The sequence below is a fragment of the Typopeltis vanoorti genome, chromosome 11 (assembly GCF_054136105.1).
Source record: "Typopeltis vanoorti isolate ZY-2024b chromosome 11, IOZ_Tvanoo_1.0, whole genome shotgun sequence".
Taxonomy (NCBI): Eukaryota; Metazoa; Arthropoda; class Arachnida; order Uropygi; family Thelyphonidae; genus Typopeltis; species Typopeltis vanoorti.
Window position 1 is genome coordinate 85,374,590 of NC_143559.1, and position 26,920 is coordinate 85,401,509.

At 35.8% G+C, this 26,920-nt stretch overlaps 1 protein-coding gene across 3 annotated transcripts in view; it reads left to right on the forward strand.

The window, feature by feature from the left end:
- LOC150101818 (methyl-CpG-binding domain protein 4-like) overlaps positions 1-26,920 on the forward strand; it is a 352,401-nt gene that overhangs the window by 66,443 nt on the left and 259,038 nt on the right. For all 3 annotated transcript variants that reach the window (XM_090401062.1, XM_090401061.1, XM_090401060.1), the window contains exon 5: positions 9,410-10,068. In XM_090401062.1, coding sequence (XP_090257188.1) covers positions 9,410-10,068 — 659 coding nt within the window. The remainder of the gene's footprint in view (positions 1-9,409; positions 10,069-26,920) is intronic.

Genomic DNA, 26,920 nt, shown 5'->3' on the forward strand with positions numbered 1-26,920 from the left:
ATCATCTCTCTTCCATCTCTCTCTCTGCAAATTGCATTGTCTCAACCTTTCTTCATATTAAGGTATTCCAGAGATCAGAAACTATTTTGATCAATTGCTTCTGGACACACTCTCCAACATTTCTTCATCCTTTTAAAAACCAGGTGACCAAATCTGTGCATAAGTAGTCCATGTGGCCTAATTAGAGCCTTATACAATGGAACCAGAATCTCCTTACTTCTACAAGTCAGTGTCTCTGCAACATTGCCAGAATTCCTTGTGTTGTCCTCAAAATCTAGGCAATATGTCCTCTAAAGTTTAGATCCTTATCCACCTCACCCCAAGATCTCTTAGTTCCTCTACCTCCAAAAATATATCCCCACCAAGTGTAAATTGTACATCCCATCTTTGTTTCCCATAGCCCTAAAACAGACCCCTAAGGCACACCATTAGTGACTTTCCTCTTCTGGGATATTGCTCCATCATAAAGTATTTGTTGATACTTATCAGACAGCCAATCTCCAATCCACTGCACTAATCTAATGCTCAACCACAGTTGTTCTAATTTGACTATCAGCTTATCATGTGGCAGTATACAAAAGCCTTTGCAAAGTCTAAGTATACTACTGTGTATCAATCTTCTGTGCTCAATGCTGCTTTGCCATTATTAATAAGTATCATCATCATGAAATTCCTGATACATACCCTCAAGGGGTGTACAGGATATGATAGTACTACATGAAAAAATTACATCATTACTAACTTCCTATCTACAATTTTCCTCCAAATCAGTCTGTTACCTGTCATGACTCCACCATTATCAGATCTTATATTTCTTTTTTCTATAGAGCGTCCTGTTTGTCCAAAGTATGACAGATTGTAGTTACAAGGAACTTGATATACACACCTGACAGAGACATAGTTGAGCATTTATCTTTAGAAGAGGGAAAATAGGTGGATATTTTGTTAATAGGTATATAAGAATTCAAGAACATCAATCATACATTCAGCACAACAAATCCGATAAGTCTGGATTGGCTCAGCATGGGATAGAGACAAGCCACAACATCCTCTTGTCCAAGACTCGCCTTCTACACAGATGTCGCTATAAATTTGAACGCCTATTCAAAGAGAGTGCTGAGGCCTTACTTCATTGCCCTAACTTGAATCGAAATGACTGTATATCCTTATCAAAAATATGGGAAAGTTTAAGTTAACACATTAAATTTTTTTTTAATTGAGACTTTTAATTCCTACATTAGTCTGATGTTATTTATAAATTAAGATTATTATAATGAAATTTTGAATTAATACCTATAATTTAATCATCGCTCTGATGAAATTTTTCCTCTCTTTAATGCTTAGCAATGTAACATCCCACGGCTCTTTCTACTTTTGAATGATCAGTTGTTGGTATTCCACCTTGTTAAAAATTGTTCCTATGTAGCCACTGAAGATAGCCTGTTAGTGTCAGACTGAAATATTTGGCAAATATTAAAATATTCTTGTGTTAACGTGTCTATAATTCCTAATCATAATGTCACAAGTGTCTCTCAAGAGTAAAAAAAAATCTTATATTTCTATCTTCTAAGGCACTTTTTACTGTATCAATCCACCTATATATCTTGGTCTTCCTCTGGGTCTTTTTTTCCTGCCAACCCTGGCAGAGAACACTTGTTTTGCTAATCTTTCCTTGCCCATTCTGTTTAAGTGACTATACCACCTGAGATTTGCGCTGTTAACGCATTCCTGGATGCTGGCAATGTCAAGCTCTTTCCTGATATCCTCGTTTTTAATATGATTTTGCCATTCATGCCATCTGTTCATGCCCCTAATCTTTCTTGGGGCTCTCATATCTGCGGTCTCTATCTTTTCTCAGGTGTTTTGCTTCTGACCCAGGTCTCAGATCCATAAGTTAAAATTGGCTTGAATGTCTTGGATATATATAATTTAGTGTTTTGGCTAATTTCTCTCTTATTCCATATAAATTTATTCAGTTGACTTCCTACCATACTAGCTTTGTTGATTCCGTTGTCTATTTCCATATTTAATTTACCATCTTCCCTAAAAATCGTGCCTAAGTAGCTGAAATGTTTTACTTGTTCTATAGGTTTACAATGCAGTTGATATTTTCAGTGTTTGTGTCTATTTTCATTATTTTTGTCTTTTTAATGCTGACCTTCATACCATATCTATTTTGCAACAGTTATTCAATTTAGTCAGGGAATCTTGCAGATTTGTAGCAGATTTATTTAGAAGTATAACATCATCCGCATAAAGCAAAGAGCTTAGATTAACATCTCCAATCTTGATAATAGGTTTAATACCACTTTTCTTCATAATGTGATCCATATAGATAATGAATAACAGAGGGGATAAAGTACATCCTTGTCTGACACCAGATTTAATATTAAACCACCTTCCTGTACTTCCTTTAATTCTAACTGCTGACTTACCACTCTATATTTGAGGGGTAAGTAACTATGTATTGCTTGATATAATGCCCCATTGTCACCATATAACTGTAGCATTTCAAATAGCTTCTCTCTTGGCACCTTGTCATATACCTTTTCCAGATCTACAAAACTTAAATACATATCTTTGTTATATTTCCATGATTTCTCAACTATCTGTCGTAAAGTGAAAATCTGATCCTGACAGCCTCTATTTGTCCTTAATCCAGTTTGTTCTTCACCAAGCTTCTCTTCCACAATCCTTCTCAACCATTTCTCAAGTGCACTTGCATATATCTTATCAGGAACACTCAGTAGAGAAATACCTCTGTAATTCTCACATTCAGTTTTATTTCCCTTTTTATATATGAGTACTATGAGAGCTCTACACCAATCATCTGGAATTCATTCCTCTGTCCAAGCCTTCTGAACTATGCAGTGCAGCCACTGTAAGACTTTTATACCTCCATACTTGAGCATTTCTGGTCGAATATCATCAACTGCTGCTGCCTTTCCACATTTCAGGCTTTTGATGGGTTTTTCTACTTCAAGTATGGATATGTATTCCTGACTGCATGCTTGGTCAGTATTTTTTACCACTGTGCTGTCATCTCTGCTTGTTTCATTTAGCAATTTTTCGAAGTAATATCTTTTTCTCCTGTTTTCATGTCCCCTTTTTCATCTCTAATTCCTTTTATAGCACTCTTTCCTCTATTTCTGAGCTTCTTCAACAACAACCTGCAGAATATCTTGCCACCTTCTTGATATTTATTTTCTATGTTCTTACCAAAGTCCTCCCATGACTTTTGTTTAGCTAGTTTTACACATTATTTAGCTTTCTTACATTTGTCTCTGTATTCTCTAAGAGCATAAGCTGACTTATTTGCCAGGAACTTTTGATATGCTTTCTTCTTTTTTTTCACTGTCTCTTCAACTTCCTGTATCCACCATGCAGTTCTGATTTTTCTATCTTTACAGAGAACCTCACCACATGCTACTCTGGATGAATCAAGTAGTGTTTTCTTCAGGGCTTGCCAATGAATCTCCAAGGTTTGGTTCCTGTTTTCAAATTCTTTCATTTTTATTTCAATCATGTTTGCGTATTTTAGTCTACAATTCACATCTGAGAGTAAGTAAGTAGATTATAAAACGTGATTTCCCTTTAGCAAATCCGTGCTGTCCATCAAAATTAATACCATTGTTGTCCATCCAATTCTGGATCCTGATTCTCACCAGCCTTTCCAATACTTTAACCATCACACCTGACACACAGATTGAACAATAATTTGATGCTTGAATTCTGTCATCTCCTTTATGAAGCAGTACAATCTTGCTTTACTTTCACTCGTTTGGAACTTGATCCAATGTAAATGTTAAGGCAGATATAAATTATCTGGTATATTCCTTCAAAATATGCAGTGATATATCATCAAGTCTCACATCCTTATTAATATCAAGTTTGCTTAATTCACCATATTTCTCCTCCTCAACCCAAAGTCAGTCTGTCCTCCTCATCATCCACTGCTCTCAAACTCTCCATGATGTCACAAGGGTGAAAGATCTTTATGACTGGTCATTCAGTATCTCAGTTGTCCTTATACTATTTTCTCCAATCAATGCCATCCTACCATAATCATTTTTTTTTTTTTTTTTTTTTTTTGCTGGATACATATCGAAAGAACTCCCTAGTATATTTTTTTGGCTTCATAAGCTAAGTGCTCATATTAAACTTTTGCTATCCTTACCAACCAAGTCATCTTCCTTGCCTGTTCTTTGTGACTTGATTATTAGCACTCCTCTTATGTTACCCCTCCAGAATGCCCTTTTCCTCTGTATTGCATGCTTAATCTCTTCATTCATCCATTTCACACTTATCTTATTTAACTTTCTGACCTTTGAAATACATTTAGACATTGCTTCTAGTATTATATATAATTTTTGAATATCTTCCAAGCAGCATTGATCTCCTTTCCACCCAACTCCTTGTTCCATGCTACAGAATAATGTCTCCTGAGCTTCTCATAATCAACAGCCTTGTAGTTGCACATGTACCATGGAATTTCCCTCATGGAATTCCTCATATATTTGGCAACCACCCAATCACTTCATGGTCAATCTCGACAACTGCAGGAAGATTTCACACCTCATTTATAATAACATCCTCTGATGTGATGTCAAATCCGAGATCTTGAATCCTCGTGTGACCTGTGTTGCATACTGCTTGAGGTAGTTGTTCCTCAAAAACTGAAGAAAATCATTGTTTTTTTTATTCCAGTTGCTATATTATCATCCCACTCTATATTGGCAAAATTAAAATCACCCATGATGATGATCACAATTTTCTTATTTTCTTGGCTAATTTGCTTATCCATTTCATGTTTGCTACCCTCCATATTACCAAGTCTATAAGCAACATTCGTCTAAATATTTCAGTCTATTCACCTCTGTCTCACACCATACCGCCTCGTTGCTACTGCCACTATATAAGGGAAAGGGTGGAGAGCAGAAGCATCATCAAATTCTTGCCATGTACCCTCAAGGGGTGTACAGGATATGATAGTACTAAATGAAAAATTTACATCATTACTAACTTCCTATCTACAATTTTCCTCCAAATCAGTCTGTTACTTGTCAAGACTCCAATATTATCAGATCTTACATTTCTGTTGTCTAAGGCACTTTGTAACGTATCAATCCACCTATTTCTTAGTCTTCCTCTTGGTCGTTTTCCTGCCAACCTGGCAGAGAATACTTGTTTTGCTAATCTTTCTTCGCCCATTCTGTTTAAGTGACCATAGCACCTTAGATTAGCTCTGCTAATGCATTCCTGGATGCTGACAATATCAAGTTCTTTCCTAATATCCTCGTTTTTAATATGATACTGCCATTGATGCCATCTATTCACGCCTCTAATATTTCTCAGGACTCTCATATCTGTGGTCTCTAGTCTTTGGTCAAGTGTTTTACTTCTGACCCAGCTCTCAGATCCATAAGTTAAAACTGGTTTGAACACTGTCTTGTATACAACTAATTTAGTGTTCCGACTAATTTCTCTCTTATTCCATATGAATTTATTCAATTGACTTCCCACATACCAGCTTTGCTGATTCTGTTGCCTATTTCTATATTTAATTTACCATCTTCACTATAAATCGTGCCTAAGTAGCTGAAATGTTGTACTTGTTCCACAGGTTCTCCATTCGCGACACAGTTGACATTTTCAATGATTCTGCCTATTTTCATTGTCTTTGTGTTTTTATTGCTGACCTTCATACCATATCTATTACAACAGCTATTCAATTTAGTCAGAGAATCTTGCAGACTTGTAGCGGGTTTATTTAGAAGTATAACATCATCCGCATAAAGCAAAGAGCTGACATTAACATCTCCAATTTTGATATCAGGTTTAATACCACTTTCCTTCATAATGTGATCCATATAGATAATGAATAACAGAGGGGATAATGTACATCCTTGTCTCACACCAGATTTAACATTAAACCATCTTCCTGTACTTCCTTCAATTCTAACTGCTGACTTACATCTCAAATAAAGACTAAGTATTGCTTGATATAATGCCCCATTGACACCAAATAACTGCAGCGTATTGAATAGCTTCTCTCTTGGCACCTTGTCATATGCCTTTTCCAAATCGACAAAACTTAAATACAGATCTTTGTTATATTCCCATGCTTTCTCGACTATTTGTCGTAAAGTGAAGATCTGATCCTGACAGCCTCTATTTGGCCTGAATCCAGCTTGTTCTTCACCAAGCTTTTCTTCCACAATTCTTCTCAACCGTTTCTCAAGTATACTTGCATATATCTTACCAGAAACACTCAGTAGGGAAATACCTCTATAATTCTCACATTCAGTTATATTTTACCTTTTTTATATATGGGTATACTATGAGAGCTTACTCCAATCATTAGGAATTTGTCCATCTGTCCAGGTATTCTGAACTATGCAGTACAGCCACTGTAAGACTTTTATACCACCATACTTCAGCATTTCTGGTCGAATATCATCTACTCCCCCTGCCTTTCCACATTTCAAGCCTTTGATGGCTTTTTCTACTTCAAATATGGATATGTATTCCTGACTGCATGGCCGGTCAGTGTTTTTTACCACTGTGCTGTCCTCACTGCTTGTTTTGTTTAGCAGATTTTCAAAGTAATTACTCCATACTTCAAGGATATCTTTTTCTTCCATTTTCATGTCACCTTTATCATCTCTAACTCCTTTTACAACACTCTTTCCTCCATTCCTAAGCTTCTTCAACAACCTCCAGAATATTTTGCCACCTTCTTGATATTTATTTTCTATGTTCTTGCCAAAGTCCTCCCATGACTTTTGTTTAGCTAGTATTACACAGTGTTTAGCTTTCTTACATTTGTCTCTGTATTCTCTAAGAGCACAAGCAGACTTATTTGCCAGGAACCTTTAATATGCTTTCTTCTTTTCCTTCACTGCCTCTTTAACATCCTTTGTCCACTATGGAGTTCTAAATTTTCTACCCGAGAGCAGAAGAATATATGACTCAGGCCAGGAGAGTGACTATATGGTAGGAAAGCAAAAATGGAATATGAGAAGAGCTTGATCCTGAGATCCAAAGAAAATCCTAAGAATTTCTTTCATTATGTGGCCAGCAGGAGGAGGAGGAGGAATGATTATGGAAGAATGGCATTGTTGGATAAAGATGGGAGTAGAGTGACTGATGCAACAGACATAGTGGAGTTGTTTAATGAACAATTTATTGAGGTATTTCATCCTGGAGAAGTAGGTTTTAAATACTAGAGAGAGATGGGGCAGTTCAAGGTTTAGAGGTGCAAGATGAGTGCCTGTTTCAAATACTGAGTACTTTGCCTATCAATAAAGCAATGGGACTGGATGGGATTTCACAATGGATTTTAAGAGAATGTGCCTAAAGAATGAGAGCTCCATTGATCTTGACTTTTCAATGAAAGTATGGCCACAGGAAAGCTGCCCAAGGAATGGAAGGAGGATAAGATGGTGCCATTGCATAAGGGTGGTATTATAATGGAGGTGTCAAACTATAGACCAGTTTATATTTCATCCATAGTTAAGATTTTGGAGAAATTAGTGAGGAATCATTTAGGACAGATGAGAGTAATGTTATCTTTGAGAGGTCAGCATGGATTTGTTAAGGGGTGCTCTTGTTGTTTTAGTAATCTAACTGTCCTTTATAATAAAAGCAGTTGATGAGGGAAAGGCATATTCTGCCCTTTTTTTTTTTTTTTTTTTTTTTTGCAAAGCCATTTGACAGGATTCCACATGATAAGCTGATATTCAAGTTACCGTATTCGAGTTTAAATAGTGGATTAAATTGACTGTCTGATAGATATTAGAGGATTAGCGTAGAGAGAGTGATATCAAGGAAGCAGAAAGTTACAAGTTGGGGGTCCCACTGGGTTTAGTATTTTGTTTAACCTTTGTATCAATGACATTTTCAATGGATTGCAGGGAGATCTTCAGTTGTTTGAAGATGTAGTTTGTTTGAAGTGATTGTAGTGAATAGAGAATGTAGTGAAATAGAGGATTTGAATAATCTGGACAGATAGGCCAATGAATGGGAGTTTCAGTTTAATTCAGCGAATTGCAAAGGGAGGCTACATACTCTCTTGAAAGAACTGTACTGAAGGAAGTGGGAGAAGCAAGTATCATGGGGTGATGTTTGATAGAAACCTGAAATTACGAACATATCACAAAGGTGAAGGTAACCCAGAAGATTGCTGAAATAATGAGAATGCTGACCAGTAGAAATAAAAGAGTTGTCATTCCATTATATAAACACCTGGACAGACAATACCTGAACTGTTATGCTTAAATTTGGTTGCGAGGATTTGAAGGGGATAAATTAACTTTGGAAAGAGTGCAGAGAGCAGATAATACAGATGATATCAGGACTATACGTTATGAGGTTAGGCTGAGGGAATGTGGATTGCAGAATTTGGTAGATAGAAGAAGCAGAGGTGATATGATTGTGACTTTTAAACTGTTGAGAAATAGTTACAGGGTTGACACTGGTGAGTTCTTTTGTTTAGTGGAACAGGGGGGAAAAGGGCCATCCCTGGAAGTTGTAAAAAGAAGTCATGAGCAAGAGGGTGAGGAGTGGTTTCTTTGCATGGAGGGTAATTGAACCATGGAATGCATTGCCTGATAGTGTGGTGAGAGCATGAATGGTGAATGAACTCAAGGAGTAGTATGATAGATGTTGTATTTTCTAGATTGGATCTCCCACAATAAGTCCTGAATCATAATAATAAAGAAGGAAATTAGTCAAAATGCTAAACTAGTTGTATGCAAGACAGTGTTCAAACCAATTTTAACATCCAAGAGCTGATTTAGAAATAAAACGCTTGATATAAGAGTTCTCAGAAAGATCCGGGGGGGGGGGGGTCATATTAAAAACGAGGATATTAGGAAAGAACTTGACATTTAGCATTCAGGTATGTGTTAGCAGATCTTATCTCAGGTGGTATGATCCCTGAGAGAGAGAGAGAGAGAGAAAAAAGTTTTGCAAAATTAATTGTTTTTTTGCCTGGGTGGCATGAAAAGACTTAGAGCAACTAGGTGGATGGATACAGTAAGAAGTGCCTTAGAAGACAGAAATATAGAATCTGATCATATTGGAGTTTAGACAGATAACAGATTAATCTGGAAGAAAACCGTCATTATGAAGTTACTTACTTACTCCTATTCATTCCATTGGTAGCACAGGACCTCCAATAGGAAGTTAGTAATGATTTAACTTTTTCATTTAGTACCATCATAATATTTTGTACCCCCCCCCCCAAAGGTACATATCAGAAATTTGATGATGATGATGATGATATACTGAAATATGAGATAATTTCAGTTTACATACTTTAGTTGAGATTCTTATTAACTATAATTATAAATATGCTGGTTAGAAGAAATGATAATAGTTATAAAATTTCTTGTTTGTTTTGCAGCCCAAATGGCAAGAAGTTTCGCTCAAAAGTGGAATTGGCCTTCTATTTTTCAATGATTGGAAGTAATCTTAGAGCAACAGAGTTTGATTTTAGTTTGTCTGGTCGTGGGAGTAATTGTGCAAACACAATAACAAAAGTAAAATTGGAACAAATACAAGGTGATGATACACAACAAAGAGAGAAACAGGTAAATCAGGATCAACCACCCCCAAATGAGAACCAAATGATAGAGGAACACTCGTTCCAAAATGAAAAACAAGTTGAAGAAGATCCTCTGGTCCAAAATGAAAATCGAAATATTAGGAAGCGTAAAGCTTCTTACCCTCCACCTGAATCATCTCCAAAACAAAGAAAACGTCATGAATGTGATGATGGTTATAAACTTAGTCCCCCAAAAAAATCAAGAACATCAGTAGAATTGAATGCCAGTTCACTCACTTCTCCCAAGAAACGTATTTTGTCTGATTATGAACATGAAATGTTGGGGGCAAAAGATCCTGTGGAGATTAAAGAAGCATCTTTGAAAGATGCAGATTTGAAAGATACACAATGTGTCTCTGTGAAAGAAATAAAACCAGAAAATCAGCATAGTAAGATTTCATTTGAAAAAGAATCTTTAAGTGAGCAGAAACAAGGAAATAAGAAAAACAATAAAGAAGGTAAGCACAAATGATTAACGATAGTTGAGTGAAGTATTATTTTGCTCTTCTGATCACAAGCATTGAATGCATTCCTTTATTTTTTGTATGTATTTCTAGCAGTTTAATTTCTGTAAATTCTTAATTTAATTAATATGTAATAACATACACATAAAGACTTGGGTCTATAGTTCAGTCAAACCAGAAGCTAGAGTGAACCTGTATGCAATGCCAGATTAAGGGTGCGGGCTGACTGGGCACCCACCCAGGACAGCAAATGTAGGGGTGCCAAAACTAAGGCCAGCACTAGGGTCTTAGAGCCTGCACTCTTTCCAGAAATAATTACTTGGTAATGGAAGTATTGCTATACTTTCTTTCACTCTGAGAAGATGCAAATATCAAAAGAACATAAAATAATTCATTATCTTCTATTGATAGAAATGTCTACTTAGCAAGCATGAAGCAATCACATATTTAAGAATGCTGTCTATATACTTTTTATCTTTATGTATGTACTAGTATAACCTGTTGCGAATGTGTTTGCAATAATAAAGTAAAAAATAGAATAAAATGTAAAAATCAAACACTGTACATTATTCCACAAAAGTATAAATAAGGAAAAAGGAAAGAAATAAAAACTATTAACAATTTAACTATTCTCTGCTTGTAATAAACATAAACAAATAAAAATAATTAAGTACAAATCTCATTACAGTTATCTAAACTAAACTAATTATCTTCTTTTTTGTCAAAGGCCAATGGTTCTTTCTCCTATCCACGTAAAGTAACATAACACAAAAATTCATAGAAAAATGTTTTAACATTGTGCAAAACATTTTTTGTACCAAAATAATTTTTATTATCCTACGATGGCCATGAAATCCAAAAATTTCCATTGATTATGTGTATATATCATTTAAATAAATATAACCTAACCTTCACATTATAAATATAATATTACATTATTTAATATTGACTGTTAAATGCATTTGTAATGGCAAAATACAAAGTTGAATAAGATGTGACATGAACGTTACCAAAGTAGTTCTGTTAAATCCGAACATCAGCTGAACATGAACCTTGCCAAAGTATTGCGATTAAATCCAAACATTAGCTGAACACAAGCTTTTTATTATGTATAATGACTCATGTTTATATAAAAGTACTTTCAGAAACGAGAATAATATTCTCGTTTCTGAAAGTGCTTTTTAGTATAATGATCCTGCTACATGGCCTACATGTAGCAGGATCAGAGTCTGCCTGGGGCACGAAATTATCTTGGTCTGACGCTGCCTGTGTAAGAAGAAGTTAAGAAATTTAGAAATATGTCTAGTCAAAACAAAGTTTAAATATAGGTATCCCTTGATTAATGCGATTAATTAATTAATCCCTTGATGTTACCGCGTATATCAAAATTGCGTTCATCAAATATAATAATCAATGGTAAAAATTACAGTTCATCCATGATTGATTACTGTATTAATAATTTGTTTTATATGGTACTCTTTTAGCGAAAATAAAAAATGAATGCAAAGTAAATGTGTAATAAATGCTTGCACCTACATTAGTTACTGCAATTTTTTTTTATAAAAAAAAATTAACAAGAGTCATTCAAACAGTTTTAGTTTTTTTTCTTATCAGCATAAATTCTATGATAACAAGCAAAATGACTCTCTGGACCTCAGCAAACAAGCATACTTCAGTTAACATCTGGATCCATATCCATTACTTGCTGCTTAAGCGATTCTAAACTGCAAAATATTCCATGCAGTTCTTTGACTCTTATCTCCTTTGGAACCTCGTCTTCACATTCCATTTGTTCGTTGTCTTCATATGCACGTTGTTGTTCAATTTCAAGATCCACGTCACTGAAATTTTTTGAATTTGAACCCAATAATTCTTTAATATCTTCTGCATCAACGCCATCAAAACTAAGGTCTTCACCAATTGCAACAATTTCTTCAACCACGTTGTTTACAGGCTTTTAAAAACCATTAAATTTAGCGCATTCTGGCAAAAGGTTTTTTGAACAGCTCTCATGCAACTTGCTCCCATGAGTCATGAATGTTTTCAAATTGTGTGTTTAATGTTGAAATTTTTACAAAATTTTTGGAGCATAATCGCATTTTTTCCAGTTGTTGTTTCTACTGCCTTTGAGAATGTCATTTTAGAAAATAGGTTTTGAAAGTTGCAATGGCGCCCATATCCATGGATCGTAGCAGTGATGTTATATTTGATGGAATTTTGGTAAATTTAAAGACGCATTAATTAAAACTCTTGCTGCATATATAAAGGGATTGTTGCAATTAATTTCACATGTTAATCAAATCCCACGTTAAGCAAGGGATACCTATACTTGAGCGGGGGTCTGGGGAAAAAAGTCTACATTACTTCACTTCACCACTGATAACATATCTGAATTCTGACTTAATGGCACTCAAAAGGCTGAATTTATAATTTATAAATTTATAATTTTTTGTATTCATATACAGTAGACTCCTGCTAAAGCAAACACCATTATAACAGATTTACTTTGCTTTAGCAACTGTTGAAAACTCCCAGTCAAACTCCCATAAGCACAGTGCTTTTACAAAGAAAATTCACTATAACAAATTACCCACTATATAACTAGTTAATCCTATATCTCCTATGAGTTCATTATAATCAGTTGTATAATTCAGGTTGAATGAATGCATTGATCCACCATTAACCATCTCCCAAATAACTGAAATTTTAGTTTGTCAGTCTTTGAAAGATTAACACAATACCTTGACTGCTGGTGGAGCAGCATTTTGGAACTGCATATTTATTTAACCAGTTGGTATAGTGATTTCCCAGCATTGTAAATTGAGAGAACACTATATTCATGTTCAGTAGTGGTATGAGGATTCTTCTTTCCATCTTTTCTCCTTCAGGTTTCACTGCTATTCCACCTTTGCTCAAAATAATAAAACATGGTTCAGTTTTTTTTTTTTAACTGAAATTACTTCAGATGATTCTAGTATATTTTAAGGTGCTGAATTAAATATGAAATCAGAACAATCTCCATCATGTAAATTTTCTTTAGGTGCATTTACTTTTTCATAAGTTTTTGAGTTAGTTTATCACAAATTGGCAACAATACTAAAATTTGAAATTATTGCTATGTATTATACTCTTTTGCTAGTGTCTCAAGGTATGTAGCAGTAGTTCAAAAATTAATGGAAGTAGGGGTTGAATATATATGAACACATCTAAACCTGTCTTAAGTTGAGGAATGTAGCAATACAAACTCAGCCTGTTTAAAGCTTTTTTTTACTTATATTCATACGACTTTGAATCTCTCATTTCTTTAATATTATTCTGTTCATATTTTTAAGTTAGATGTTGTAAAACAAGAAGCATAGAAAGCTTGTATTTATGTGTACCACACAAGTACAAATATATATATATATATATATATATCTGCATAACTTAGGTTGGGAAATTTAAAGTTATAATTGGACTCATTGAATTCAAGGAAAAGGCTGATCTGATACTTTTGGTGTGCCAGTGATTTGTAAAGAACTAAAAGATTGTGTAATAGATTGTTACTTATGTTTAACTAATTTATCTGGATTTTCCTTGAAAAAACACACCTTTGATATTGTGCCCAAACTTAAAATCTACCATTACCACAAGATATTGTAGTACTGATGGTTGATGAACCTTCTGCTTTCGATATGAATAAGAAGTATCCTCATCAGATAAAAGCATTTTATGAAGTTGCCAACAGATTTCATATGATTGTACAGAAAGAATTAAAAGTTTGTTAGAGATTTGAATTTATCTGATACCCATCTAAACTGCTTAGACCTTATCTCTTCAGTGGATCTTATTAGCTCCAGGAACAAAAATTTCTATTTTTAGGGGAAAAAAAAATCCCAGCTTCATATTTTGAAATGCAGAATGGAATTTGTTACTCCAGTACAAGTCAAAAGATTGGTACTTGTTTGTGAAGTGTTCCAAAAGGAGTTTGAAAACAGTTTTGTTACATAATAGCAACAAGAAGCATGCCATATCACTCACATATGCAATAAGTATAAAAGATATTTTTGAAAATTTCTAATTTAATGGTGAGACTATCACATGCATTTCTCTAAGTTTAGACATCATTGCATTACTGTTGGATATGCATGATGGATTTACAAAACATGCCTAGTTTTTCTATTCATTTGAAAGTAAGGCAATGAACAGAATAATGTCAAAATATAGTCTTCCTAAAAAAGATTTTACACTAGGAAGAGAGAATATAAAACACAAATACTCCTCATTGATCCCAAGAAAATATTTTACTTACATATTAAACTATGTCTTATGAAAAACTTATTACAGGATAAAAATGGACCTACTTTCTGTTATCTGATTGCAGGATTTCTAAAAATTTCAGAAGTCAAATTTTAGAAAAGTATATTTGTTAGACCTCAGATTAGAGAAACATTAAAAGATGAATAATTTGGAAACTGTCTCATCTCACTAAAATAGAACTAGAAGCCTGGAAATAATTCAAAGATATATTGCTGAAGAATTTTTGTGGAGATCAGTAAAACTGAAAATTGCAGAAAACTGATTGATCAAATTACAAAGTACTACAAGATGGTGACCAAGGATGTTTCTTATAATTTACTTCTTTTATTCTCACCACTGGACTTCTTTCCTAAAAATCTCAGTGCAGTGAGTAATGAGCAAAGTGTATAGCTTCCATTAAGACATCATCGAACTGGAGCAACAATACTACTAAAAATGGAATTCCAGTTTGACAGGAGATAGCTGTCTCAAAGAGAGATACAAATGTGCTCATGTGCATTTTTAACATTTTTTTATATTTTTTTCATGTATATATAGTCAAATTCATGTATATATGTGCAAATATAGTCAGTTATGCTTTTACTTGAATTTTGGCTGTTTATGTTCATATTACAAAATTCAATTGTTTTATATTGATAACTATACATATATATTTTTAAAATGTTTATCATTGAACAACACTTAGCTGAGCATATTTTTTTGCTTGTAATAAAGAACCCTAATATTGCAATGTGCTGCATTAAAAAAAATTCCTTTATTAAATTCTGTTCCCTAAAATACATAAATTCTGTTGTTTTGGTCCTAATTAAATTCTTGTTGACTTGTGTAACATTTCTCACCGAGCTTTGACAGTTAAACTCATTCCTTTTGTGCATCTACTTATTCCTTTGTCATATTTTCATGCATCTGATACCTGAATCACCCTAGGAAGTTGCATGTTCACAGTTACTTATATGTTTATATGTCAGTATTTGTGGCTCAAAGCAGCTTTCCATGATATTTGGAGTGGCATTTCTCATTAAGCAAGAAAAAAAAAGTAAAAATAGGATGGAAAAGGAACCTTGCAAAATGATTTAAATTATAGGACACAGTATGTAAAGTTATTATTATGATTCGGCCTCCATGGAGTCAAAATACTCATTGTGGGAGATCCTTCTAGAAAACAGTCTATCATACCACTCCTTGAACTCATTGACTGTTCTCACCACTCTATTAGGCAATGCATTCCACGGTTCTACTACCCTCCATGTAAAGAAACGACTCCTCACCCTCTTGCTCACAGCCTGCTTTCATAACTTCCAGGGATGGCCTCTTGTCATCACTCCTTCCTGCTGCTCCACCAAGTGAAAGAACTTCCCAGTGTAACCCTGTAACTACCGCTCAACAGTTTAAAAGTCTCAATCATATCACTTCTCCTTCTTTTATCTACCAAACTCTGCAGTCCACATGTATAGTCCTGAAACTATTTTTGTTATCCACCTCTGTACCCTTTCCACATCCTCCAAATCCTGGGGACCAAATTTGAGAACAGTAATCCAAGTGTGGTCTGATCAGGGCTTTATGCCATTGAATGACAACTCTTTTCATTAATCAATGAAGATGTAAGAGCCAGCAATGAATAAGTTAAACAAAATATGGAGGAAAAAAATAAAAAAAATTTTTACCATAGTCTACAGGTTAAGTTATTCAATTCAGCGTTCCTTCCAGTGGTGCTTGTACAAAGCAGAGAGCTGAAAAAAAAGACAAATGATAAAGTAAAAGAAGAGTTAGACTATGCAGATGACATTTTAAATAGCCTACATAAAAGCTAGCTACAGTAGTTAGGGTAAATAGCCAGAATGTAACAAGAAAAACTGCCCCATGCCCTTCTTCACAGAAGAGTTTGAGGTGACTGAGGCAGAGAAAGACCAAGAAGAAGATGGCATGAAGCTGCAAAGATCAGATTGGGCTTCATCTCATTCCAGCAGATGGCATGGCTGACACAGAAGAGAAACCAATGGAGGAAAAGAATTTATAGAACACTTAACCCGTCATGAACAGATGAGAATGATCATGATGAATTATCTGTAGATGTGTGTTTTCTCCATTAAACTTCAACATGAGTTGAAGTTTAATGTGTTGAAGAAAAATGAACATGCATGCAAATGGACTTTTGCTGAATAAAACGTTAGTTGCAGTTCAGAAAAAACAGAATTGTTGATGAAACATTTTTTCCTTCAAGACAATCCACAGATGCATAACACTTATATGGAATTGATCATGACATCAGATAGAACATTGCACTCTATCCCATATCCTATGTCCATCCCAGTCTCATTCTATGTGAGATTAGATTCCATTCCATACTGGACATCTTGAATCAAAAAATGTTTTTGATCCAAGATTTCAACACATTTTGTTAATGGTGAATACATAAAACAGTGTAGTGTTTCTTCAGATATCAGGATATTCTGTTTCTCATATTTATTTCTGTCTCTTCAGAGTTATTTTAAATTAGCCTGTATATCTTACATAATCCACATAAAGCAAGCCTTGCATAAAGGAAGTAGTCAATTGTTTTCACCAATAGAAATATCATTTCAAATCTCGGATGCCTAAATTAACATTAGTAAAAAAATTATGTGCTTGATTCCATCTCAGAATTTTTCCCAATGATTATATGATGAAATTGCTTCCTATTTCATCATTCATATGTATTTTTATAATTCTATGCTTAACTGCATTACTAATCAGCACTGTTAATGTTTTAAATCTTTGACTCAAATTTTTAAAATATTAATCTTGCATACAGAAGATTGCAGAAATCTCTCATAGTTTAATACCACATACAGACTAAATATTAGTAATTGGTGATTGTGGAGAGCTTCAAATGTTACAAACAAAAGAGTCTGAGATAATTCATATTCTTCTAAGATAATATTCAGCATCAATTCACTGATCTAGAGTTATGCAGATGCATAGGCTGGCCTGGTTGGCCAAGTGGTTAACGTATCCGCTCTCCAGCCAAAAGGCTGCGGGTTCAAATCCCACCTTGGCATGGATGTTGTGATTGTCTGTGAAAGTACTAGTGGTGGTAGTCAGCAGTAGATGGCGTTGGTGTTAGATGATGAAGGTTGGTGGAGTAGTGAGACTAAGAGTTGTAGAGTAGATGCTCTCCTTCGATGAGTCTTTGGACTCCCTGGAGGTGTGATATAATAATAATAATAGATTAGAATATTCTGATATTTAATCATTATGCAGGTTCACTGCTTATCATGCCTCTGTTTTTTCAAGACCTCTACTCCCATATGCATTTCACTGACTTCTATCAGCCATCCATTCCAATATCCATCCAGGCTATGAATCGGCTATCGTCTCCTGGATTTCAACAGTTTTTCATGTGTATTATATCACATTTCTTTTAAAAATGTAGAAAAATTGCAAAGACACAGGTAAGGAGGAAAAAGGTAAGGCTTTCATTACCTTTTTTCTCCTTATCACTTCTTCCAGTTCTTTCTTTCATATAGTGTAATCATTATTTATCTTTTGGAGGGTGAGATACACATTGTATCTCACATTACTTCATTAAGATATTACGACATAATATCTCCTTGAATGAAGAGTACGGAGTTTTTCTTCTAAGTTGGTACATCTGTCATAAGCATCCTTGTGAAATTGCAAGTCATTCTATCAAGTATTTTGTTTTATACAGCTGTCTGAAGCAAAAGTGTTGTCTGTATTCCTTGAAATGGATAAAATTGAGTATCGTGCGGTTATAAAATTCTTTGTAAAAGAAGGTTTAATGGCAAAAGAAATTTATTCAAAATTCATAAAAGTTTATGGGCACTCTTCTCCTTACTTTTCGACAATTAAGAAATGGGTTGCTGAGTTTAAACATGGCCGTACCAGCCTTGAAGATGATCCATGTGAAGGACGTCTAAAAAGTGTAACAACACCAGAACTCATTGATGAAGTGCATGATATGGTATTGGATGACCGACGAGTCAAAGTGCATGAAATTGCTGAGACTATAGGCCTTTCAAAGAATGTGTAGGATATATTTTGCATGAAGAATTGCAAATGAAAACGTTTTGCACAAGATGGGTGCCACGCTTGCTCACAGATCAAAAATGCACTCACATTAAAATCTCTGAACAGTGCTTGGAGCATTTTAACAAGAATAAAACTTATTTTGTGCATCGATTTATTACTATAGATGAAACTTGGATTCACTATTACACACCAGAATCCAAACAGCAGTCAAAACAGTGGATAGAAGCCAGTTGTTCAGTACTAAAGAAGACAAAGTCGGTTCCGTTAGCAGGAAAGTTCATGGTATTGGTGTTTTTGGATGCTAAAGGCATCCAAATTATCCAGGGAATAGCATCCGGGGAATATTATTCTTATCTTTTAACCTATATTATTCCTATCTTCTGTGTCAGCCCTGCCAGATTAGATGAAAAAATTTGTGAGAAAAGACCCCGTTTGCAAAAGAAAAAAATCATCTTTCATCAGGACAATTCACCTGCCTACAAAGGTGTTTTGGCAATGGAAAAATTAAGGGATCTTCACTATGAATTGTTGGAACATTCAACCTATTCCCTAGATTTGGCTCCCTCTGACTTCTATCTCTTCCCAAAACGAAAACTCTTCCTCACTGGTTAGCAGCATTCTAATCAAGAGGTGATTACAGCTGTAGAGGGGTATTTTGTAGATCTTACTGAGAACCACTACAGGGATGGGATAATGGCACTGGAGCATCACTGGAATAAATGTATTAGTATTAAGGGAGATTATGTTGAAAAATAAAAATAATTTTGAAATTATAAATTTGTTTTTTCATTGTTAGGCTTTTCAGACCACCCTCGTACATATATATGTATGTACACACACACACACACACACATATGTATATACATACATATATATGTATACACACACAGACACACACACACACCAGTCCTGTATAAGGCTACACTATTCAAAGGTTGGGTTATTTGGAATTATGGCAGAGTGACTAATGCTATGATACCAGTTATATGACTTTAATTGTATGTGTTTTTCAGGACAGTTTTGTTTGTTTCGAATGAAAAACCTGAGTTTCAGAACACTGATATAGAACTTTCTTTTATTCCTTCTGAAAAGCTCTGGATATCAGCTGTGTGTGTTATCTGATAACACACAACTAGAAGAGGAAGACTGTTGAAAAGAGGAAGGAGGATAAGCTGGTATGGTCAGTTTGGTGTTAAAATATGTAGAATCAATGGGCACCTTTTGAGATTAGAGGGGGATTATTATTATCATCATCATTATCATAACAAATCCTTTATTGAATCAACAGCCTCGTTGTGGGAAGTCTCACTTAATAAGCAACATATCTATTATGCTGAACCATAATCTCATTTGTTTCCCCTTAATGCATTCCAACCACCCACTCATCCACCACTCTATATATAAAAATCTACTTATCACTCCCCTTTTCACGACACATTTACAACTGTTACAAACCATTCTTGTTCTTTCCTTCTCATCTTCCACTCTTTTAATAATCCATTAAAATCCCTTCACTAAATTGCCTCTTTCCATTTGTCCACCAGACCAATTTATACTCCTTCATCCTATTCCAATAACCAATATTTAAGAGTCTGTACAGCTTTAGTCATGTCTCTGGACCTCATCTAGCATTTCACATTACAATGGAAAGTAGGTGACAAATATGAGAACAATAGGCCATGTATGAGTTCTGACCAATGCTTTATACAGTGGCACAACCATTTCATTATTAGTACTTGTCTGTGTGCTCCATATCATAGCAGCAGTATGCTGCACGTGTCTTTGCAATACTTGTAATGTGCCCTCTAAACTTCAGTTAACTATCTGTTAACTATCAGTGTTAATCAGATTTCATATCTCATTCACCTCTTGAAGCAGAGTTTCACTGATATAGCACACATGTATCTTATATCTTTATTAACATTAAGAACCTTTGTTAACATTATTAACACTTGCACTTTATTAACATTAAAAATGCAACCCATTTATGCAAACTGAACATCTATTCAAATCTTTTTGAAGGGAGTTACATCAGCAGCATTCCTTATAACTCTCCCACCTCTCCAACTTTGCATAATCAACAAACAGCTGAAGCTCTCCAGTCAATCTGCATAAAATATCATTAATAAACAGTTGATCCTTGAACAATGCAGGGATTAGGGGTGCCGACCCCTGCATTGTTCGAAAACTCGTGTATAACTTTTGACTCCCAAAAAACTTAACTACTAATAGCCTACTCTTGACTAGAAGCCTTATCGATAACATAAACAGTCGATTAATACATATTTTGTATGGTGTGTATGTATTATATACTATATTCCTACAATAAAGTAAGCTAGAGAAAATAAAATGTTATTAAAGAAAATAATAAGGTAGTGAAAATACATTTACAGTACTGTACTGTATATATATATATATATCGATACCGTAAGTTAACATCTGTTTTTCAAGAATTGTATGTTGGTACCTACGTTATACATATTTTATCATAGTAAATGATAAAATAGACCAGTGTCTACATATATTTGATGCATTCATGACATACCTAACTTTTCATTAATTTTTTGATATTTCTAGGCTATATCACTATGCAGCTCATCTGCAAGTTTTTTGACATTGTCGCAAATCTCCAAAAAATTCGCCAATATCTTTATTTAAAAAAAAAAAAAAAACGTATAAATGGAACCATGCAGTTCGAACCTGTGTTTTCTTCAAAGGTCAATTGTACATCAAATAGGTCCAAGAACAGAACCCTGTCACACACACACACACACACACACACACACACACACACACACACACACACACACACACACACACACACACACACACACACACACACACACACACACACACACACACACACACACACACACACACCAGTGGTTACCTTATTTTTTGGGACATTGCCCCAACACACAACTTGCTTGTATAGTTCAGAAAACCTCATGTTGGAGGCTTAATGGATTTTTTACAACACTCAAAAGAATTAAAATAGAATTTAATACTTCCTATATTTCGTCCTAGTCACTAGGACATCTACGGGGATTACAAAAACAATTAATGTAACATATACACAAATAACAAACAATACTAAGCCCAACCACGTGGGTGACACTAAAGTCCAATCTAGATAGAGCGCCCTCTAATGGCAGTAGTAGGTGGCCTGGAATGTAAGGTGGGAACTCTGGTGATGAGTGTTTCTGAAATCTTCGGAAGCTTAATGCAACCATATTTATTGAGATTTGGTTGGTTTTTGAGAGCTGCTGCTGCTTCTAAGAAAAGTCTCTCTTTCTTGAATTTGCTGTGGTGGAGCATGGTGGTTTTCTTCCATGATACCCTGTGGGTGGTGTCCAAAACATGGTCTGCCAAGCCTGAATGGCCATAGTTGTGTTTGAAGATGTAAGACTTGTGTTCCTCTAGACGGATGGATGCTGATCTGCCTGTCTGTCCAAAGTACGCCAGCTTACAGGAACAGGGTACTTCGTAGAACGGATAAGGGTAGCCAGTTTGCGGTGGGGCTTATATGCTGTGTGTAGATTGTACTGTTTTAGTATCTTGGCTATTTTTTCGGATGTGCCACGGATGTAGGGTATGGTGATGGCATTTTTAAAATCTTGTTGACGAGAAGGACGGGGAATGGGGGAGGAGTTGATTATTTTTTTGATACTGTGATCGCTGTAGCCATTGGAGAGGAAAGTGCTGTGTATGTGGTTAAGCTCAGTAGTGAGGGCGGTTCCACTGGAACAAAGATTGTGGGCTCTCTTTGTAAGAGTTTTAATAATGCCATATTGTTGAGAGGGGTGGTGGTGGGAGAGTTTGTGAATGTATCTGCCTGTGTGTGTGGGTTTTCTGTATACGGTGAAGGTAAGTGTATCATTAGGCAGGCGTGTGACTAAGGTGTCTAGGAAGGGTAAACAATTGTTCTTTTCCTTTTCCATAGTGAACTGGATTCTTGGATGTAGGCTATTGAGATGACTGAGGAAGGAGTCTAACGTGTCTGGGCCATGAGGCCAAATAGAGAACACATCATCTACATATCTTAGCCAGATAGAAGGTTTGAGTGGGGCTGAGTCTATGGCTCGTTTTTTGAAATCTTCCATATAGAAATTGGCAAGGGGGGGTGAGAGGGGGGAACTCATGGCAGTTCCCTCTATCTGCTTGTAGATTTTTTTGTTCCAAGAGAAATACCCAGAGTTAATGGCAAAGGAAAAGAGATCTAAGATGTCAGAGGGAAAAACGTTTTCTAAGAGAGATAAGGTGTCAATTAAGGGAATATTGGTAAACAGAGGAGATATCAAAGCTTACCAATATGTCTGTCTTCTTCAAGGTTAAATTTTCTGTGAGTGCTTTAAAGTGGGTCGAGTTTTTTATATAGGAAGGGGACCTTCCAGTGAGGGGGATCAGAGAGTTGGCCAGCTGTTTAGATAGTCTATAGCAAGGTGCATTGGTAGCATCTACTATAGGCCTGGGTTGGGAATTGGGTTTGTGGATTTTTGGTAAACCGTATGTTTGGGGGGAACGGGAGCGGAAAGGTTTAAGTTTTTTTGTGACATCAGGGGGATAGGAAGATACTTTTTTGAGTAAAATTTTTAGTTTCTTAACTTGTGTTTTTGTGGGGTCGTGTTCTAGCGGATGTAGGTAGCGCGATCGCGGAGGATAATGTTCATTTTACGATTATATTCACTGGTATTAAGAACGACTGCGGCATTACCCTTATCCGCTCTGGTGATGACGATACTTTTTTCTTTACGTAGTTTCAGGAGAGCCGTGCGTTGGGCATGTGATAAATTACTTTTTGGCGGCAAAGAATGTGCGAGGATGTTGGCTACGTCGAGTCTGATGTTGTTAGCTATCTCCGACGGTAAGCGACCGATTCCACGTTCGATGTTCACCATTACATCAAGCACCGGCACTTCCTTCGGAGCGACGGCAAAATTACGGCCGAGGCAAAGGGCGCTGACGGCATCGTCGTTGAGCCTTTTGGAAGAGAGGTTTATTACTGTCTGGAGTGGTTGAATTTGTGGTTGTGGTTTGTTTTTCACAAGGTTGCTATATTTCTTGATGTGTTTATTTTTTATTTTTTGGAATTCTCTCTGTGCGGAAGTTTCCAAAATGCCAGAGAGAATCGACCAAAGTTCAGGGTTAAGAACGGTGGAGAGCTCTAAATGTAAGGAGCCAATGGCGGCGTTCTTCACTGCGAGGGTCGCACCTGTAGAGGCGATTTGCTCGCGGAGTAATGCCTGGCTGGCACGGTTATATATACAAAGTGCTTTTTTGGAATGGAAATTGATCTTCATTTTAACGCAGTTTGGTGTCACTCTTGTATCCCGACATCGTTTTAAAAAGGCCAACCTATTTAGTTGCCTAGATAGTCGTAGTTTTGACTTACCGTATTGCTTGGATTTGCGTGCTAGTTCTTCTCCGTGGATGATTAGAATATGTGTGTAGAGGCTTAAGTGCTGTGAGGGCAACATGTTGGAGGCTTAATGGATTTTTTACAACACTCAAAAGAATTAAAATAGAATTTAATACTTCCTATATTTCGTCCTAGTCACTAGGACATCTACGGGGATTACAAAAACAATTAATGTAACATATACACAAATAACAAACAATACTAAGCCCAACCACGTGGGTGACACTAAAGTCCAATCTAGGTAGAGCGCCCTCTAAGGGCAGTAGTAGGTGGCCTGGAATGTAAGGTGGGAACTCTGGTGATGAGTGTTTCCCAAATCTTCGGAAGCTTAATGCAACCATATTTATTTAGATTTGGTTGGTTTTTGAGAGCTGCTGCTGCTTCACCGTATACAGAAAACCCACACACACAGGCAGATACATTCACAAACTCTCCCACCACCACCCCTCTCAACAATATGGCATTATTAAAACTCTTACCAAGAGAGCCCACAATCTTTGTTCCAGTGGAACTGCCCTCACTACTGAGCTTAACCACATACACAGCACTTTCCTCTCCAATGGCTACAGTGATCACAGTATCAAAAAAATAATCAACTCCTCCCCTATTCCCCGTCCTTCTCGTCAACAAGATTTTAAAAATGCCATCACCATACCCTACATCCGTGGCACATCCGAAAAAATAGCCAAGATACTAAAACAGTACAATCTACACACAGCATATAAGCCCCACCGCAAACTGGCTACCCTTATCCGTTCTACGAAAGATCAGCTCCCTCCTCTCTCTCTGCCTGGAGTTTACAAAGTACCCTGTTCCTGTAAGCTGGCATACTTTGGACAGACAGGCAGATCAGCATCCATCCGTCTAGAGGAACACAAGTCTTACATCTTCAAACACAACTATGGCCATTCAGGCTTGGCGGACCATGTTTTGGACACCACCCACAGGGTATCATGGAAGAAAACCACCATGCTCCACCACAGCAAATTCAAGAAAGAGAGACTTTTCTTAGAAGCAGCAGCAGCTCTCAAAAACCAACCAAATCTCAATAAATATGGTTGCATTAAGCTTCCGAAGATTTCGGAAACACTCATCACCAGAGTTCCCACCTTACATTCCAGGCCACCTACTACTACCCTTAGAGGGCGCTCTACCTAGATTGGACTTTAGTGTCACCCACATGGTTGGGCTTATTATTGTTTGTTATTTGTGTATATGTTACATTAATTGTGTTTGTAATCCCCGTAGATGTCCTAGTGACTAGGACGAAATATAGGAAGTATTAAATTCTATTTTAATTCTTTTGAGTGTTGTAAAAAATCCATTAAGCCTCCAACATGATGTCCTCACAGCACTTAAGCCTCTACACACGGAGTTCAGAAAACCAGTTTTACCATCTAATCAATGTATTATCCACTTCTATCTTACCAAACTTGAGCATCAACTTATCATACAGAAATCTATCAAATGTGTGCAAAGTTCAAAAATATAACTGCACGTGATCCTCACTTATTATTATTCAGGCCTCTATGGAGTCAAAAAACTCATAATAAGAAAATAATATCTATTTAACTTACTTGCTGATATATGTTTTGCTAGTATTATACCCAGCATCTTCAGAGAACAAAAAACAGTTTGTCACAGTATGCGAACAACAACAATTAGTTAACAGTAAAACAAGTTTAAGAATTGCAATGGATAACACCAGGAACTAAAGTCCTAATTGATGTCATCTATTCTTAGATAAGAAGAGAGTTAAGAAGTATTAATTTCATGTTAAAATGACTGTCTCTCAGATTTTTGGTAAATTGATACAGCCATACTTGTTGATCTGCTGATTCAAAAACAGTCTCTGTCTGACTTATGTGACTTCTGTGTAACATCCCCCCCCCCCCACTTGCTCCTGTGTGAAGGAGATATCCAATCCATGGTCTGCTAGTCCTGACTTGCCATAATGATGGTACCAAATGAATTTCTTATGTCCATAGTAAGCCAGGTCAGAAGCACAGGGCACTTCATACACTCCTGGATGTAATAAAGGAGAGAGTTTGTCTTTAGGTTGAATGGATGAGGGTTGCCAATTTCACGTGTGGTGTGTAAATGCGGTCAGAAGCTGATATTTATTAAGCACTCTAGATATCTTTTTCAGATGTGCCCTGAAAGTATGGGATGGTAACAGTTCTGCTATGGTCTTGTGTATTAAGGGAGTAATGAGATTTCAGGGGAACATTTAGCGTTTTTCCTATTTTTGGGAGATTATAGCTATTGGCTAAATAAAGTGTGGTGCAGGTAAGAGTGTTCAGTGGTATGAGCATTATCATCAGATTCTGGCTCTGCAAGTTAGTGTTTTTAGGATACCACATTGTTGGGCTGGAGGATGGTATGTTTGTTTTGTTCAAATATCTTCCAGTTTGTGTGGGTTTTCAATAAACAGAAAAAGATAATAAACCATTAGGAAGGTGTATGAGTAGCATATAGGTATGGACAAACGGTTATTAGAATCCGCTGCCATTGTGAAGTGGATTTTAGGGTGTTGGGTATTTAAATGCACTTAAAATATATCCAAAGTGTCTGGACCATGTGGCCAAACAGCTTGTATATCATCAACATAGTACAGCCAATGCCAGTGTTCTATGTAGGGATCTGTTCAATCATTTTATATTTCAACCTGTGCTTCCAAATTTTCGATTGTTAACCTTCTAAGTCTTATTAGCTTTTGTGGTATTCTAAAGTCTCATATAATTATTCTAAAGTCTCTAATTAAGCATATGACAGCATTAATAATTAATGCTGTCATATGCTTGTTGGAAATAGCAAAAATGAATATTTATGCCAAATTCCCAAAACTTCTCTAATAATTGTTTAACTATATGCATCTGATTAATTATGGATTTGCCTTTCCTGAAACTTCCATGTTAGATACCAGTTACCTTCTCCATAAGTAGGTTTAATCTGTTCTTCAAAATAAAGGTAAATATTTTGTATGCTGTACATAACAGAGATATACCTCTGTAATTTTCACAGACCATTTTATTATTATTTTTCTTCTTCTGATGTATCAGGTTCTTTCTCCATTCTTTTGGCATTTCCTCTTTC